This window comes from Henckelia pumila, chromosome 1, assembly GCF_033568475.1.
Source record: "Henckelia pumila isolate YLH828 chromosome 1, ASM3356847v2, whole genome shotgun sequence".
Taxonomy (NCBI): Eukaryota; Viridiplantae; Streptophyta; class Magnoliopsida; order Lamiales; family Gesneriaceae; genus Henckelia; species Henckelia pumila.
In genome coordinates, this window is record NC_133120.1 from 67,968,280 (window position 1) to 67,984,866 (window position 16,587).

At 37.9% G+C, this 16,587-nt stretch overlaps 1 protein-coding gene across 1 annotated transcript in view; it reads right to left on the reverse strand.

Annotated features, from left to right (window-relative positions):
• Positions 1–11,079: 11,079 nt before the first annotated feature.
• The window catches only part of LOC140882181 (nuclear pore complex protein NUP214), a 31,533-nt gene continuing 26,025 nt past the window's right edge, over positions 11,080–16,587 (reverse strand). Inside the window, exons 14-17 of the mRNA XM_073288005.1 lie at positions 14,441–14,795; positions 13,385–13,583; positions 11,676–13,301; positions 11,080–11,418 (exon numbers count right to left, since the gene is read on the reverse strand). Of these exons, the coding sequence (XP_073144106.1) occupies positions 11,303–11,418; positions 11,676–13,301; positions 13,385–13,583; positions 14,441–14,795 (2,296 nt within the window). The 3' untranslated portion in view covers positions 11,080–11,302. The remainder of the gene's footprint in view (positions 11,419–11,675; positions 13,302–13,384; positions 13,584–14,440; positions 14,796–16,587) is intronic.

A 16,587-nucleotide genomic window follows, 5' to 3' on the forward strand; every position in this document is an offset into this window, starting at 1 on the left:
AATTAAGTGATTAATTTAATGTTTATGGACATGACTAGTTTAATTAGCTTAATTTATTAATTTAAGTGAGTCCACTAAATTTTTATGGGCCTAGTGACCCATGGAAATTATCGGGTCAAACGTTATTGGGCTAGAAAATTAATGGGCCAGACTTAGCATTAATGGGTCAGATTAGGTGTTAATGGGCTTGATGAAATTTATGGGATAATTTTATTAATGGGCTTGGTTTGAGTAATTGGGTCAGCCTAAGTAAATTAAGGGACCAGTCTAAGAGTTTATGGGCATCAGTTTAAGGGGTCAGAAGCTCGAACAAATCCATGAAAATTAAATGGTTCGTAAATATATATTTAATTCATGCATGTACTTTAAGTATAAGTACGATTTTTATGAAAAATAATTAAATATATATTTACGGACAAAGTTTTATGAAATAATGAAATTATGAAGATTTTATTTTAAGTTCATGTATGCATGAAAGATTATTTTATTTATGATTAAGGGCATTTAAGAAAAGAATATTTTTTATGAAAGTTGAAGTGGTGTGACAGCACAGTTATGATTAAGAGTCACGAATCCAACCTGCTTGGGGGCTGGTGCAGTGGCGGCATAGAGGTGGTTTTATCACCGGTGCAGAGGTAGTTATATTACCGACATAGAGGTGGAGATTCCACCGCCACGTACGTTGGTTCTCAGATTGATCAATCGCTCATGTTTAAGACATTCATGGATACAACCTGCACAGAAAGATTTATGATTATGTGATGCCTTATGATGATTTAAGATTTATGTTATGCTTATAGTTAAGAATAAGATCATGATTATGCTTAAGTGTTTACGAATAAGTTTTTATGAGCATGCATACATATATTATGATATTAATACGATAAGCGCATGTGACTTCATATTGTTATGTACGGATAGAACGTGTTGGGTCTCTAGGCTCACTAGATCTAATGGGTGCAGTTGAGCATAATATTGATGATGAACATATTTCCCCGACTGGCGGTGAGGACGTCTGAGCGCCCATGCAGCTAGTTCGCCCGTGACCTTCTGCTCAGCTTATGTTTAGCAGTTTTGAGATAATTAAACATTATGTTATTTTTCGCATATGATAGTATTTTATTCAGTTGCATGGTTTGAGGATTTTTTCTAATTGTGTTTGCATGGTTGGAGGATTTTAGGAAAAGTGTTTACGTATGCATGGATTTTGAATTATTGGATTTACGTCTAATTTGCATGGATTTTTTATGCATGTTTAATTATTTGATTAAATTGCATGCAAATATAATTTTTGTAAGTTATTTTATGTTAAAATTATTTTAAGTATAATATATATATGTATATATATGTATGGGCAAGAGAACTTTTCAGCTGCCCAACAATATTTTTACACCTCGTTCCCGACCACTAAAACTCGGTACCGGGTTTTAGTTATTTTTTATTTTTCGCATAACTAAAACACGGTACTGGGTTTTGGTAGTCGGGGACGAGTTGGACATCATTGGTTGGGCAGCTGAAAATTTTTATGTATGGGCATATATATATATATATATATATATATATAGCATTATTATTATTTTAAAAACAAATTTCTACAGAGTTTGGGTCGTTTCAATTGAATTTCAACTCCTACGCATATTTTTGACAAAATTCCCTAAATTATCGACACTATCTCTCGAGTTATGCCAACCTAATTCAAGTTAACAAAATAATCAAATCTCTCTGATTATTTATCATTAGCGATTATTTTGCATTCTTTGAAATCCCATAACTTTCAACCTACAGGTCTATGGTTATCAACATGTACTCAATATAATATCTCTATGCATATTGTATGTCCACGGATCATGCCACTCGTCCTAATTATGAATCTATCTCTCGATATAATTCACAGCATATGAAACTATGCTAAAGGTAGCTACTCTTCAACTTAGACAAACAAATCAATGGCAAAATCAAATACTTGTAAGATAGAAAATCAATTCGTCCAAAATATTTCAATCACACACATGTGTTTCGGGGGTAGGATCTCCTAAATTCCAACAAATATAAAGTTTAGCTACTCATGTTCATCATAAAAACCAATCCAACAAAGTTTTTAAGCATAAAATTCAAAGTTGGGAAGAAGAAAAACTCAAAACGAAGCTAAAAACTCTTCCAAATCTCCAGCAGCCGCCTTCTCTTCTTTTCTCTGATTGTCGAACCCTTAAAACGTCAGATTTTTATCTATATATAATTCCCAAGAGTCCTTTCCATGTAAAACACCCGAAAAAATAAAGTTTCCATAATCGCAAGAGCGCCCGAGCGATAAGAAGTGACCGCTCGGTCGTTGGGGTACACCGCTCATTTCTTCTTTTTTTTCCTCGAAGACGTGCTCGGGAGGTAAAAAGTGACCGCCCGAGCACGTCACTCTTCTGCCTTTTTCTTTGTTTTCTTTATTTGTGCGCTCGGACGATATAAAGTGAACGCCTGAGCACACTCCTGATATGCCAAATTTCTCTGTTTTTACTTGTTTTCCTGAAATTCAACCACAAAGCCAAAGGAGTAAACCATATGCATGAACAAACACTCAAAATAATAAAATAACTTCAACACAAACAATATGATGCAAAACGAATGCAAAACACACACAAAAAAATGCAATAAAACACATAAAAATGACTCATGTCAATGGATTATGTGAATTTTATGTCACGATTATTATGCTACGTGTATTATCATGTTGAGTCTATCCCTAGATATTACCAGTAGAGGGGTTTCTTAGCCCCGAGGTTTTGTGGATGGATTCCATGGATTTGGGTCCGGATATTCCACGTTTTTATTATGGTATGGGAGTACCTCCTGATGTGACGTCCCAATGTACTACATACCACGGCGCCATTTGTTTGAGCAAGAGTTTCTACAGTGATAGTTTTTTGATACCCGTTCATTTGAATTTAGCATTCATAGCATGTGTATACTAATACTTTCGTACTAAGCATTGTTAGCTCACGCCCTCTGTTTTGGTTCTGGAAACCCCATTCTATGGGGCATGACTTAGTTTGGACGGACCGGGAGGTAGTGGTAGTTGAGCTGCTGCAGGGTGGATTGTACTGTACCAGGTTTCATTAGTGTAATTTAGTATTGTTGTTCTATGGGGTTTGTATAACATTTATCGAGTTTTGTTTTGGTGTCGGTTGTATTCCTGCCAGTAGTTTTTAGTTGAATTATTTAAGTTTCAGCTGTTTTATTTGATTATTGTGTTTACAGTTATTTTTCTTAATCTTTGATTAGTTAGTGATTCCGGGTCGGGTCCCTACATGCCTGACTACCGCACCTGTTCTCGCTTTGTTGTCTGGTTTCGGAGGTTATGTGATTTACACCGATGCATCTCTTCAATATTTGGGTTGTGTGCTGACACAGAATAGGCATGTAATTGCATATGCTTCCAGACACTTGAAAACCCATGAAAAGAACTATACAATGCATGACATAGAGCTTGTGGCGATTGTTTTTGCACTCAAGATCTGGTGACATTACTTGTACAGTGAGCGCTTTGAGATTTACTCTGATCCCAAGATTTTAAAGTATTTGTTCAATCAGGCTGAGTTGAACATGAGGCAGCGTCATTGGATGGATCTTCTCAAGGATTACGATTGCGAGATCAAGTATCATCCAGGTTCTGCGAATCCAGCAGCAGACGCGCTTAGTCGTAATGTGTATGTCAATGCACTTTGCACCAGTGTAGTGTCTAGTTCCCTTCAGAAGTGGTGTTGAAATGACCCTAGTTCTACTTTAAATTAAACTAAATAAAAATACGGGTTTTCAAAATTTTTCGGCATGACCTATCTATTTTTATTCAAATCCGCCTGTCACAGACAGCAAATTTAAAATGCAAACAACAACACTAAATAAACTAGACCGAGAAAAAAAATATATAACGAAAGCCTGAAAAAGAGATTGACACTCCAAACTATCCAAAAGTTAAACAAAAATACATAAGTGCCTGCAAACAATTCCAAAGAATATTATGTTTACATTTACATTTATTAAATTAACAAGATGACGGACTTTAAAGTGCTAAAATAAACTTTTGCAGAAGACTGAAATGGTCAGAGGGATGTGCCGTGCCCGCATCACAGTCTACTCGATAGTTCTGCCCCGCAATCTCAATGATAACCTAAACCTGCACCAAGTATATGCAGTGAGCCTAGGGGCCCAACAAGAATATGAGGGAAATAACGAGTACTACATAAATACATGCACACGCAGATTAAAAATAGCTTATACTAAAAATACTTTGTGTCTTTATCTTAAATAAATGATTTCTAAATAAATGGAGTGAACATGAATGAAACATATACATGGCTAAGTCGAACATAAATAACTGAATAAACTGATCTGAACATAGTCATAAATATTGAACTTAGATCCTTGGATTGTGACTCTGTGATTCGATCATGATCATGGCTGCAGTGCACTATGCCGTAAGGAAGTCAGGATTTCTCCCAACCGGTCTTGCCCATACTTGTTAAGGAAAGCTAGGATTTCTCCCGGCCCGTCCAAACCCATACTTGGTAAGGGAAGCTAGGATTTCTCCCAGCCCGTCAAAACCCATAAATTTGGTAAGGGAAGCCAGAACGTCTCCCAGCTTGTCCAAACCCATACTTTTTATAGTCACAATCATCTCACTTCGTTCCTAAAAATATTTTCTTTCATACTTGAATATGGACTTAGCATGCATATGTAAATATGACGTACATGTAAATATTAATCGATAATCATGCATATGACTCACACATGGATGATCGGGATGGTGATTTAGGAGACAAACCAAAGTATGGGAAAACTAAACCATAGTGTAGCGCTTAAGACAAATTGGAGCGGTTCGCCCGTAAAATTTGTAACTTGCTCGATTCTTAATCAAAAAGGATTCCGCTTGAAATCACGACTCCATGACACTTAAAACTAAGTATGGAAATCATCCTCGGAATTTATTTCCTAAGCGATCATTTTACAAAAAACACAATTACGGGCAGCAGCCCTGTTTTGCTTCAAAAATTCTGCACCTAATCAATTAAAAATCTATAACTCGACCAAAACTTAACCGAATTAAATCCCGCTTGAACCGAAATATTCCCAACATCTAGGACAAGTTCCAGACCCGAGCCCTTATCAAAATTCTGATTTTAACCCCGCCTTAGATATACATTTCCGGACAGCCCCAACACTTAGAGAAAAATCTGCACAAGTCCTAGCTCATTACCTTTCCCAAAACTTAACCATTTAACTCCCAAGTTCCAAACCAATAAACTAGGACCAAGACCAATACTTAGACACATTTCCAACAACTAAAAAACCGCCTTTGACCTGCTTGAACTCAGCTCCAAAATGGCAGCCCCTACACTCATCCAAAACCGAGCCCACCATCATCAAATTCAAAATGCCTCAACTCCAATCCATAAACTAACTTTCAAGTCATCCTAGTCGCTACCATGTGAACTACATATGATCCATGGTAGCTCTAAATCACCATCCAAATCAACACAACAAACACCAAGTGTTCGAACCATAAGCCAACAAGAATTCTGAAAATTCGAGCACATCATGCTATGAAGAATTCTGGACAAATCGAATCAACATGCTAAGGAAATAATCTAGAATGTGTTCGAACCAACATGCCATGAAAAACTCTAAAATTTCAACCGCACAAGCCAAGTTAAAAATCTGAAATTTTCGAACAAGCAAGGCATGAAGAACACTGGAGAAAATTCGAACCACAATGCTAAGGAAAATTCTGGACAGATCGAATCAACAAGCTATGAAGAAGAACTGGAACATAACCGAACCAACAAGCTATGATCGTGACAGGAATAAAAATCTGGGCAGAGAATCCTTCAAACAGGGCAATGCAAGAATTTCGAAACTAAGGGAATGCACACACACAAGATAAACAATGTATAACGATCACAAGCACTTAAAATACGTCTAAATGAAACTAAAACTCGAACGGCTCATCCAAGAATTGAAGAATAGGGCTCGAACGAGACAACAGAAATCAGGAAACGAAATAAAAAAATGAAAAGATTTCGAGCTGCTGCTCCTTAAATCCAACGAAATCGAAATGTAAGCAAGGAAAACAAACACACATCGTATAAATCTACTTGGTGGTCAAGAAACCCATGAATATTGCCTTAGCTACAGAAGTTTCAAACAACCCAAGAGCTCGAAGAGCTGCGGCCATGAGCTGCTAGGAGTCCAAATGTGAGCTGAAACCGAGCTAAAAAGGAAGAAACAGCTCGTCCAGCTTGCTTGGAGTGATTCTCCGATTAAGAAAATGAAGATTGAATAGCTTATTGAAGAAGGGAATCGAAGCCAGCAGATTCCATGAAGAACAGGGTACTGCGGCTGTTGTGTGTGTGTGTGCGCGTGGGTTTGGCTGAGTTTTTGAGTGTGTGTGTGGCTAAGATTAGATCTTTGAGCTCAAGTACAAGCATAGGTAAACTATAAAAAAAATGTCAATGTATGAATTTCATGAAAGCAACACACTATTAAAAAATGCTAAATCAATATAGCAATTAGGACTACAAATAAAATCACACTAAATAAAAATATAAGATTAAAAATCTTAATTTAAAATATTAAATTGATTTTAATAGCCCGGGAATTAAAATGCTAATTTTCGCAAAAGTTAAAAATAATAAATTCTAATGTGCGGAAAATAATATAATATTTAGCCAATTAACACAGAAATTAAAATAACTAAAATCATAAATATTAAAGACTGATTTAGGCATGAAAATCCAAGAACTAAACACTTAAAATATTCTGATGTCACGACGACAAGTAAAATATTTAAATAACAAGTAGAGCGATTAAAATAATTTAAACAAACTAGACTAACGTTTAAAAGTAATTTAAATAAATACGCAGGTGGAAATAAAAACCTTTAAAATATTTTGGACAAATAAAAGAAAGATTTGAATAAAGTCTAAAACCTTTAAAATATTAACACAATTTAAATTGCACAATAAAATTATTTAGACAGATAAACTTAAACAATTAAAAAACATTAATTAAATATTTAGTAAAATAAAATCATTCAAATAATAAAATATTTTATTAGCACATAATTTCAAATAAAGAATTTAAATCAATTAAACGTAAAAATAATAATCATAATATTTATTAAATTAATGCATGTAATTTAGTAAATTGGATTTTAGGCGTCACAGGTGTTCTTTGGTTTTAATTTTAGCCACAAGAAGGAACAATAAGGGATCCGAGTCTTCTCGGTGTTAGCTGAGCCAGCATTATTTGCTCGCATTCGGCAATTGCATTTTTCAGATCCGAAGACGCAGAAGTTAGCCAGACTTGCTCAGGGAGACAACACTTTTGGTTTTCATTTCCAGTCGGATAGATTGTTGTGTTTGTCAAGCAGAGTAGTTGTGTCTGATGTACTTTGCGTGAGGAGATTCTATCTCAAGCCCATCATAGTACATTCACCGTGCACCCAAGCACTACAAAGATGTACAAGGAACATAGTACGAGATTTTGGTGGAAATGAATGAGGTGCAATGTGTATCAGTTTGTTTCTAGATTTCTTGTTTGTCAGCAAGTCAAGGGTGAGCATCGTCGACCAGGTGGTCTACTTAAGAGCTTGGAGGTTCCAGAGTGGAAGTGGGATCATGTGACTATGGATTTTATCACCCACTTTCTGATATCCTCCAGGCGTTGTGATGCCATTTGGTTTATCGTGAACAGGTTGTCCAAGTCTGCAAATTTTCTTCCTTACAACCGGGAGTATACTTTTGATCGCAAGGCCAGATTATACATTCAGGAGATTGTACGCATGCACGGATTACCGCTGAGTATTGTCATTAATAGAGACCAAAAGTTCACCTCACGGTTTTGGGATAGCTTTTAGCGAGCCTTGGGCACTTCTTTGAGTTTGAGAACAGCGTATCATCCAGAGACTGGAGGTCAGTCTAAGAGGACTATTCGAACTTTAGAGGATGTGTTGAGGGATTCAGTTATGGATTTTGGATTATTCTGGCAGGATCAATTGCCGATGATAGAGTTTGCATGTTATAATAGTTATCATCGCAGCATTAGCATGACACCGTTTGAGGCTATCTATGGTCGCCGATGTCGTACACCTTTGTTCTGGGATGAGGCAGGGGAACGATAGGTTGAGGTACTAGAGTTGATTTAGCAGATTATTGATAAATTCGAACTGATCAATAAGAGAGTCGAAGCTGAACAAGACAGACAGGTCGTTTATGCCAACACCAAGCGCGCAAACCTTTGTATTTTGAGCCAGGAGAGCATGTGTTCCTGCGAGTTTTACCTTTCCAAAAGGTGATGAGATTTGGTGTCAAAGGAAATTTAGCACCAAGATTCATTGTTCTTTTTGAGATTCTAAAATAAAGTTGAAGATGTGGCTTATCGTTTGGCTTTACCGTCGTGTCTCTCCGACATTCACAATGTGTTCCTTGTGTCTCTTCTCCGTCAGTATGTGGCAGACGAGTCACACGTACCACATCTGACAGAATTTTAATTTAGAGTTTGACTTGTCGTACATGAAGAAATCGTTCAGGATTATCGACAAAAAAGACAAGGTTCTTCGAAACAAGCGCATTCCCTTAGTCATGGTTCAGTGGAAGCGTCGAGGCACTGAGGAGGCGACTTGGGAGTTACAGAGTCGTTTGCGTTCTAAAAACCCAGAGTTGTTTTGATTGCAGTTTCCTTTGAGCAATTCAATTGTATTTGTTAATTGCATTGTTGTAATATAATTATTCCATTGTGTTTACCTTGTCCGGATTTCAAGGATAAAATATTTTAAGTTGGGGAGAATGTAGTAGCCCAATCTAATCATGTTTAATTGGTCAAAACATGGTCAAGGGTTCCTCGTTTGGGTAATTAGAGTTGGAAATCGGATTCAGAGCGTTCGAAAATGGTCAAGAGGGTTGCAAGTGTTGGAGTAGTTCGAAAGATCCGAACTTGAACCAAGCATAGAGTGGTGGTTTCGAACCCTTCGGAAGGCAATGATCTGGATGGGAGGTACCGAGAAGTTCGAAACTTCCGATCTGCAGTTTGGAAGATCCAAACCCTTCTCCAACAGACAAGTATGGGTTTCTGATTGGTGATTTGATAGAGGTGAGATTAGAAGGTCCTAACTCTGTCGGCAGTTCGAGTTGTCCAATCACAGTCACGCGTTATGTGGTGAGAGTTTGGAAGGACGATCGGAAGCTCTGAAGTATGATCGGAACGTCCGACCGTGGTTTATAAATAGAGGCGAGATTTCTCATATTTGGTGCTTGTTTTAGGTGTGTTTTTCGAGACAGTGTTTAATCCATAGTGTTTTAGTCGTTTTTTCAGGGCCAGGTGATAGCAAGGTGCTACTAAACTTGTAGCAGAGTTGTGCTTGGTTCAAGAACTTCGAAATCAGCGAGCTGACAACGGACGCAGGCTTGGATTTGAGTTCCTGAGTTGATAGGTTTCTTAAGTTGCTTGAGTAGAGGTACAGACGTACTATCCGAGATATCCTAGTTGAGTATGCATGTTCTATGTTTGCATTCTTATATGGCATAGTTTATGTGCATACATTATGTCACGATTATTATGCTGCATACATTATCATGTTGAGCTTGTACCTTGATATAACCCAGAGTGGGATCGCTCAGACCCGAGTTCTTGAGTGGATGGTTGGACCCGTAGGTCACGGGATCATGTCACCGATATCCACAGTTTTTTTTTTGGTGTGTGAGCTACCTTCTGATGCGACGGTCCAGTATGTTACATACCACGACACCACTTAACTGAGCAAGAGTTTTATCATGATAGGTTTCCGGTACTATTCATTTGTATTAACATTCATACATGTGTATACTTATACTTTTGTATTGGGCGTTATCGCTCACATCTTCAGTTTTGTCTTGGACACCCCATTCTGCGGGGTAGGGCTCAGGTTAAACGGACTAGGAGGCAGCGGTCGTTGAGTTGCAGCAATCCTGGGGTTGGCGTTGTTTCTGTATCAGGTTTCGGTTTGAGGATATTATTTTCAGAACTTTATTCGATGGGGTTGTATAAACAATGTTTCACTATTAGTTTAAGGGTCGGTTGTATCCCGTCGGTTGTTTGGTTGTATCGATTTATTTCCGCTTGTTAATGTTTATTATGTTTTAAGTTTTAATTGCATGTCTAAGTATGATTATTAGGTGATCCCGGAACGGGTCTCTACAAAATTGAATAAGTTCCCAAACGATCCTCCACAAAAACGATCGAGAGTCGGCCAAAACGAGGTTAACTTCCAAACCTTACGAGCATATTTACAATACCAAAAAACATGAGAAACATCTTCAGGAAAAAAAAATGGCACCTCAGACACATAGGGTCAACTTCCAAACCTCGACCGCGTAAGTTAACACAAATTGGTAGGGCATTAAAGAGCTCCCTCCAAACATGGATCTTGACTTTTCTATGAATATGCAATTTCCAGAGCTTTCGCAACCCAGGAGTAAATCCACTACGATCCCCATTGCTACTAGATTCTTCACATTCCTTTGCAATATAGTAACCAGATTTCAGTGTAATAGCCCTTCGGAGTGGGATGTCACACAAGAGTATCATTTGTGTTGTCCAAATCAATAGGAATGCGATGTAGTTATTTATTATTAATTACTAGTGACCACACACGCGAAAATTTGTATGCATAAATAGTTCATACTAAATTTAAAAATAATAAATATTTTTTATATTTTTAAATTAAAAAATAAAATTGAAAAATGATAATTATAAGTGATAAAAGATATTTTTGTACATTCATTAATTTGTTTCAAAAAATGAACTATACAAACATTCAGAGTGCACAAATATACTAATGTATCTGCATGTGCATGTATATTTTGCCATTACAGTAACTACCTTTGGTAAGTTGATATGTTTTTCGTTATATTGCAATTTGGCTCAACATTAAATTGCATTGTATTCCCTCGTCAATATAATAAAAGATGATATTATTCTTATTTTAAAATAAATCCAATTAATTAAAAAAAATCATTAAGCTTGAATTTCAAAACACTAGTGCAACGCGAAAGATCGGATGCCAATATTTAATTCTGAAAAGCACTGTTGAAGGTATACAAAGCAAGAAGAATACATAATAACTGTTAACTGTTCGTATAAGTCCTATCCCGGTCTCTCTCGATCCCATTGATCACACTATCTAAACATCGGGCGATCAGTTTCGTAAATAAGATGACAGTGAAGACAAAAGAAATTAATGTCTGGATGAACCCAAAATGCACAATATAATAGGGGACTATTTCCTCATCTGTGTAAATAATTCAGAGGGAGGTCTCCCAGTGCCTGGACTGCCTCCGAAACCAGATGGCAGGCCACCACCATGCTGACTGCTAAAAGCTCCAAATCCACCACCTTCAACGTTTTTCAGATAACATTCAGATGAAACAACCAAGAAAATATTTGAGATGAACAATCGACATTCCAGATGTTGATAGCAAATTGCAATAATAATCACAATTTTCATCAAATTGGAATTTTTCTGGGATTTTAAATATTTTCCAAACTGTGAAATAAAATCTAACTTCGAATTTCAAATATAGTGTTTAGGTGAGCATTCGTGAGACATTTTGCAAAGGAAGTGCCTGTAGTAGCAGGAAAGGGAAATCTACCTCCGGCACTGGCTGCAGCAGCAAATGGTCCTGCATTCATTGCTGCAGAAGCAAATCCTCCACCACCACCTGCTGCAAGACCTGCAAATCCACCAGATGTGGAAGCTGAAGCAAATCCACCATGCGCAGAAGCGGAAGCAAATCCACCATGCGCAGAAGCTGAAGCAGCAGCATTGCCCATGAAACCACCACCAAAACTACTGTTTCCTGTTAGACCAGATCCGAGTTGCCTAGACTGTCCGAAAGTACCGAGTACTGAACCTAGTGCTTGTTGACCTGCTCCAATTTGTGCCGGCTGCCCAAAACCAGTTACTGAAGAAATTTGACCGGGATTTCCAGAACTAAACCCACTAGAAAAGGTCAAGGCTGCTGGATGCACTGGTTCTGAAGGTTGAGGTGATTGGAAGCTAAATGTTGCAGGGCGAAAGAGCCCGCCAGTGGGAGCAGACATTGTAAATGGAGAGGTGACTTGGGATACTGCACCAAATGGATTTGGTTTTCCTGTGCCTGCATTAGGGATTGAACCGATTCCAAGGCCGCCAAGGCTTCCTAATGCAGCTTGAGTAGTCTGATCTGTCTCAGGGGCTTCCTCCATTTCCTCCTCCGAAATATCAGTGACCACATTTTTCACACTGCCCACTGTCCCAGTACTTGATATTGCAACTGGTGAGAGAGTTTCAACACTGTGAGGCTTTTCCGACTTAATAATTGATGTGACGATGGACGCATTATTTGATGAGCCACCAAAATCCATTTCACTCTGTGATAGTGTTGATGATGCCGAAGGTACTAGCTTCAAACCTGATATAGATGTGCCTAAAACAGGTTGTGTGGGTGAAGTCTGTATCGTATCATCCTTTTCTGTTGCTGATATCGTATTGCCAATGGAAGTCTGTGCTTGCAAAATCCCCCCGGTTTTTGAGCCATACGTAGAAACAGGAGAATTAAAAAAGGATTTTTCAGACTCTGATTTGAGAAATGGTGAAGAAAGGGATATCGATGAATGATTGCTCCCAGATGACGACAAAGACGAGGTAGAAGTAAAATTTGCACTTGACGGCGGCGTACTTGTTTTTGACTGAGAAGATGGAAGTGGTGATAATATATTTCTTGAAGGTGATGAAGAGCCAAATATTGATTGCGGTGAGGTAGTAGCTGTTACATCAAGACAAGGCTGGCTTGGCTCAGCAGATGTTTTAGCAACTAAAGTTCTTTCAGACACGTTTGGAACTGAACTAAAAGCAGATGCAGGACTCGGTGTAAATTTCAGATGCTCGGTTGTTGACTTTGACCCAATTTTAGAACGCTCCAAACTCCAAATTGAACCAGATGGTGATGTTGGTGATGGCTCGGGTAACGATGTGGGCATGGATGGTCCTAGATGGAAACTTTTATTTGACTGCTGGAAAAGAATTGGCTCACGTGCAGAAAAAAGTTCATTTTTCCTGGTGAGAACATCACTCCTTAGGTTTTCATCAGTTGGTCGGGAATTTCCTTTGTCACTGTTGCTGGTCACTGTTGACTCGAGTAACAATGCAGAATTCTTTTTGGATTCCTTTTGTAACAAAGAGGTTGATTGTCTCGCATTGAACTGCTTTGTTTGTATGTCAGCAGTACCTTGATAACCTAAAAAAAACACCAATCATTTTCTAGTGTTTCATCAAAAAAAATGTTTTGCACATTATTTTACAGCTTAATTACTCAAATACCTTTGCTTCCGGAAAGGTTTGAAGAGGCTGCCGAGGTGCTCAAGAGTTTTGAACCAACTTCTACTTTCTTCTGTGCTTGAGGAGTGAGATACTGCTTATCAGTATTTAATCTTGACTGATTTGCACTCCCCTTCTCGTGATCGCCTTTTAAGAGAACCCGTTTTACTGTTGTTTTCGGAGGCTCAAAGCTAGCCCAACTCTGCATATATATGTGAAACCTATTGCATGGTCTAGCTAATTCTCAAAAAATAGTGATATTTAGAAAGAAAGAAAGAAAGAAAGAAAGAAAGAAAGAAAAACAAGTGCTTCACATGCGAAGATGCAAATTTGTTAAACGTCTAATTTTAAGCAGGCAATTGTAGAAATATAGTAATAGAATTCTCTCCTCATCCAGTATTCGTTTTTTTACTTTTGGGCAGTGGGAAATGTTGAAACATGTTGCAACTTAACTGATGCATTACTCAAGTGCAAAAATCTGTTAATCCAAGACGAGATCAAGAGAAGCTGTTGAAAGGGTTTATGAGCACACCAATACATCAAACTCATGTGCAAGCATAGTATAGTGCTCAAGTTTTATTTGTAAGGGTGAAAAATGCACATCCTACTTATTCAACCATTTGATTAATACATGTACTTGAACAGTGAAGATATTAGATCCATAAACCAACTATAACACATCAATTTCATCATAAAAGATAAGTTATTCTATAAAAAATGCAAGGAATGGCCACTAAACACTACTAAACCACACACTTTCCCTCACCAAGACTAACACAGGTTTGTACCCAAGACTTTTGATGGGGAGAATAGAAGTGATGAAATATTCAAAGACAGATTCCTTGTTACATTTGTTTTATTAAAAATATTTGTCAGAAAAAAATTCATTATTCACAACAGGTGCACTGGAAATTGAACGAACATGACGTGTTAGAAACAAAAAAAATTTAAACAGATGGGCGACAATAATAAAATATATCTCTAGTATTGGTGCTCATGTGTGACGGCCAACTCATTAAGATTAAAAAACCAAGAGAGAAGAAAGCAAAGAAACAATACCCAATCCAGTGAATATCGGTGCCGCCGTGCAGTTTCTGGTTCATAACTCTGGGGACCAGGACTGGCTTGGTTTCTTCTTACAGATGGTGTTATAGAACCAATCGAACCTGAAACGGTGAACTGTTCTCGGTGGGGCTGAGTATAAAAGGTCCTGTTCCCATCTGGAGATCTGCAGGAGTCACTATTATAGGAGAGGCCAACAGACTCAAAGAGCTTTTTCTTAACATCATTTTCTTTTCCACTGGATTCAATACTCAGAACAGCCATCTGTTCCAATAGGCATCCAGAAAGATGCTCAGCAGCTGCTAATTGTGCATTCATTGTGTGGCGCAAACTTTTCAAGGACTGAATTTGCCTGCAAGGAAACGCTTACATCGATATGTTTTGGAATGAAGCCTTCAGTCATGTGAATAACATGTGTCACTAACTAACAAAGTGTGAGGTTGCAAAATTTAGGAGCTGCTTATAAGTTCCGCAAAAATTTTAACGAAAGAAAGAATTTAATTAGGATAGAAAGGAAATTACGACCACGGCCCTTTTAGGTGAGGTCTTCATACTAAAACACCTTACCAAGTGAGTAATTACTATCATTAACATAAATTAATAAAACATTAACTGTTGTCCCGAAATGATATTTGTAATCACTACTTGATTTTGATAGCAGAAGGGTCTGCACACATAAAACTCTCCTCATGAGCTTAAAAGTGATTTATGCCCTTCGCAAAGTCATCAAGGTAACGATTACTGTAGAAAAAGGAAAGAAACATTGTAATTAGTGTCAGAATATTGATTGATATTTATTCCTCATGGTTGTCCATTAATTAAAGTTAGATTGTGTATGTAATATAGAAATAAGTTATGAATATATACTGTAAGGTTGTATTGTGACTACTCATTCAAAAAAGAATATATTTTACCACACGTCCCTATTGTTCTTGTTATCTTCATCGTATCAAAGCCTTGGTCTCTGTATACCCGCTGCATATTTGACAGGAAAAAGAGGCGAGCTGTTGTGTTCTCCAAATAATAAGGAATTCACACAGCAAAAGCACGAAGAACACAAAGGGAATAGATGTGATTATATTGCTGAATGAAAACAACCCAGAGTAAATCACTCAGTACAATGGTTTTCTCCTTAGCTAAGTGCTAGTCACTCTTCTCATGAAATCTCTAACTGAATCCCCTCCCATACAATTCATTTCTATTATATAACCCCACCCCCTTCACGTGTATTTCTTTTTGATTTCCTAACATACACATTAACAATCTTGGGCTTCCAATGTTCATTTTCGTTTGGGCTTTCTGGGCTTGAAGTCCCTGGGCCCACTAACTCCATATTTTTTGTCATTGTATTTGGATTCATAACATTTCTGGCCTCCTCAAAAATCGCCTTGTCCTCAAGGCGAAAATCTGGGAACTGTGTGGCAAAATCATTTAGGCTTTCCCATGTAGCGTCCTCTTCCGATCTCCCTTTCCACTTCACCAGTAGTTGTTTGGTGGACTCCCCATTGGTCACCTTAATTCACTCTGCTACCACGTAATCTGGTTCAAACGTCATAAGCATGTCAGATTCCAGTTCTTGCGGCAATCTCGCCTCCCCAAAATAAGCATGTTAGGGTTGTTTTAGCAAAAGAAAATGTCCGTATTTGGACAATCTGTCAACCACCACCAAGATTACATTGCACCCCTTCGATTTGAGAAGTTCGGTGATAAAATCCATGGCCAAATCTTCCCAAATCACTTATGGAATACCTAGAGGTTGCAACAACCCAGCAGGGGAGGTAGCTTCATGCTTATTTTTCTGGCAAACCTCACATTCTGCTACAAACTTACGCACATCCCTCTTCATTCCCTTCCAAAAAAAATTGTTTGCCACACGTTTATAAGTCCTGAGTGCCCCAGAATGACCCCCTACTGGAGTGGCATGGAATTCTTTCAACAGTTTGGGGACCCACAATGACCCCTAAGGAACCACTAATCTGCCTCGATGCAGCAGACAGTCATTGACCATGGAATAATGCCTGCTGCCCATTTCGTCCAATTTTACTTTGTCAATAATGTCCCTCAAATCTTGATCCTACCGAACTGCTTTCTTTACTTCTTCTATTTCCACCCATTCGACTTTTGTTAGTGCAGCTAATTCTCCA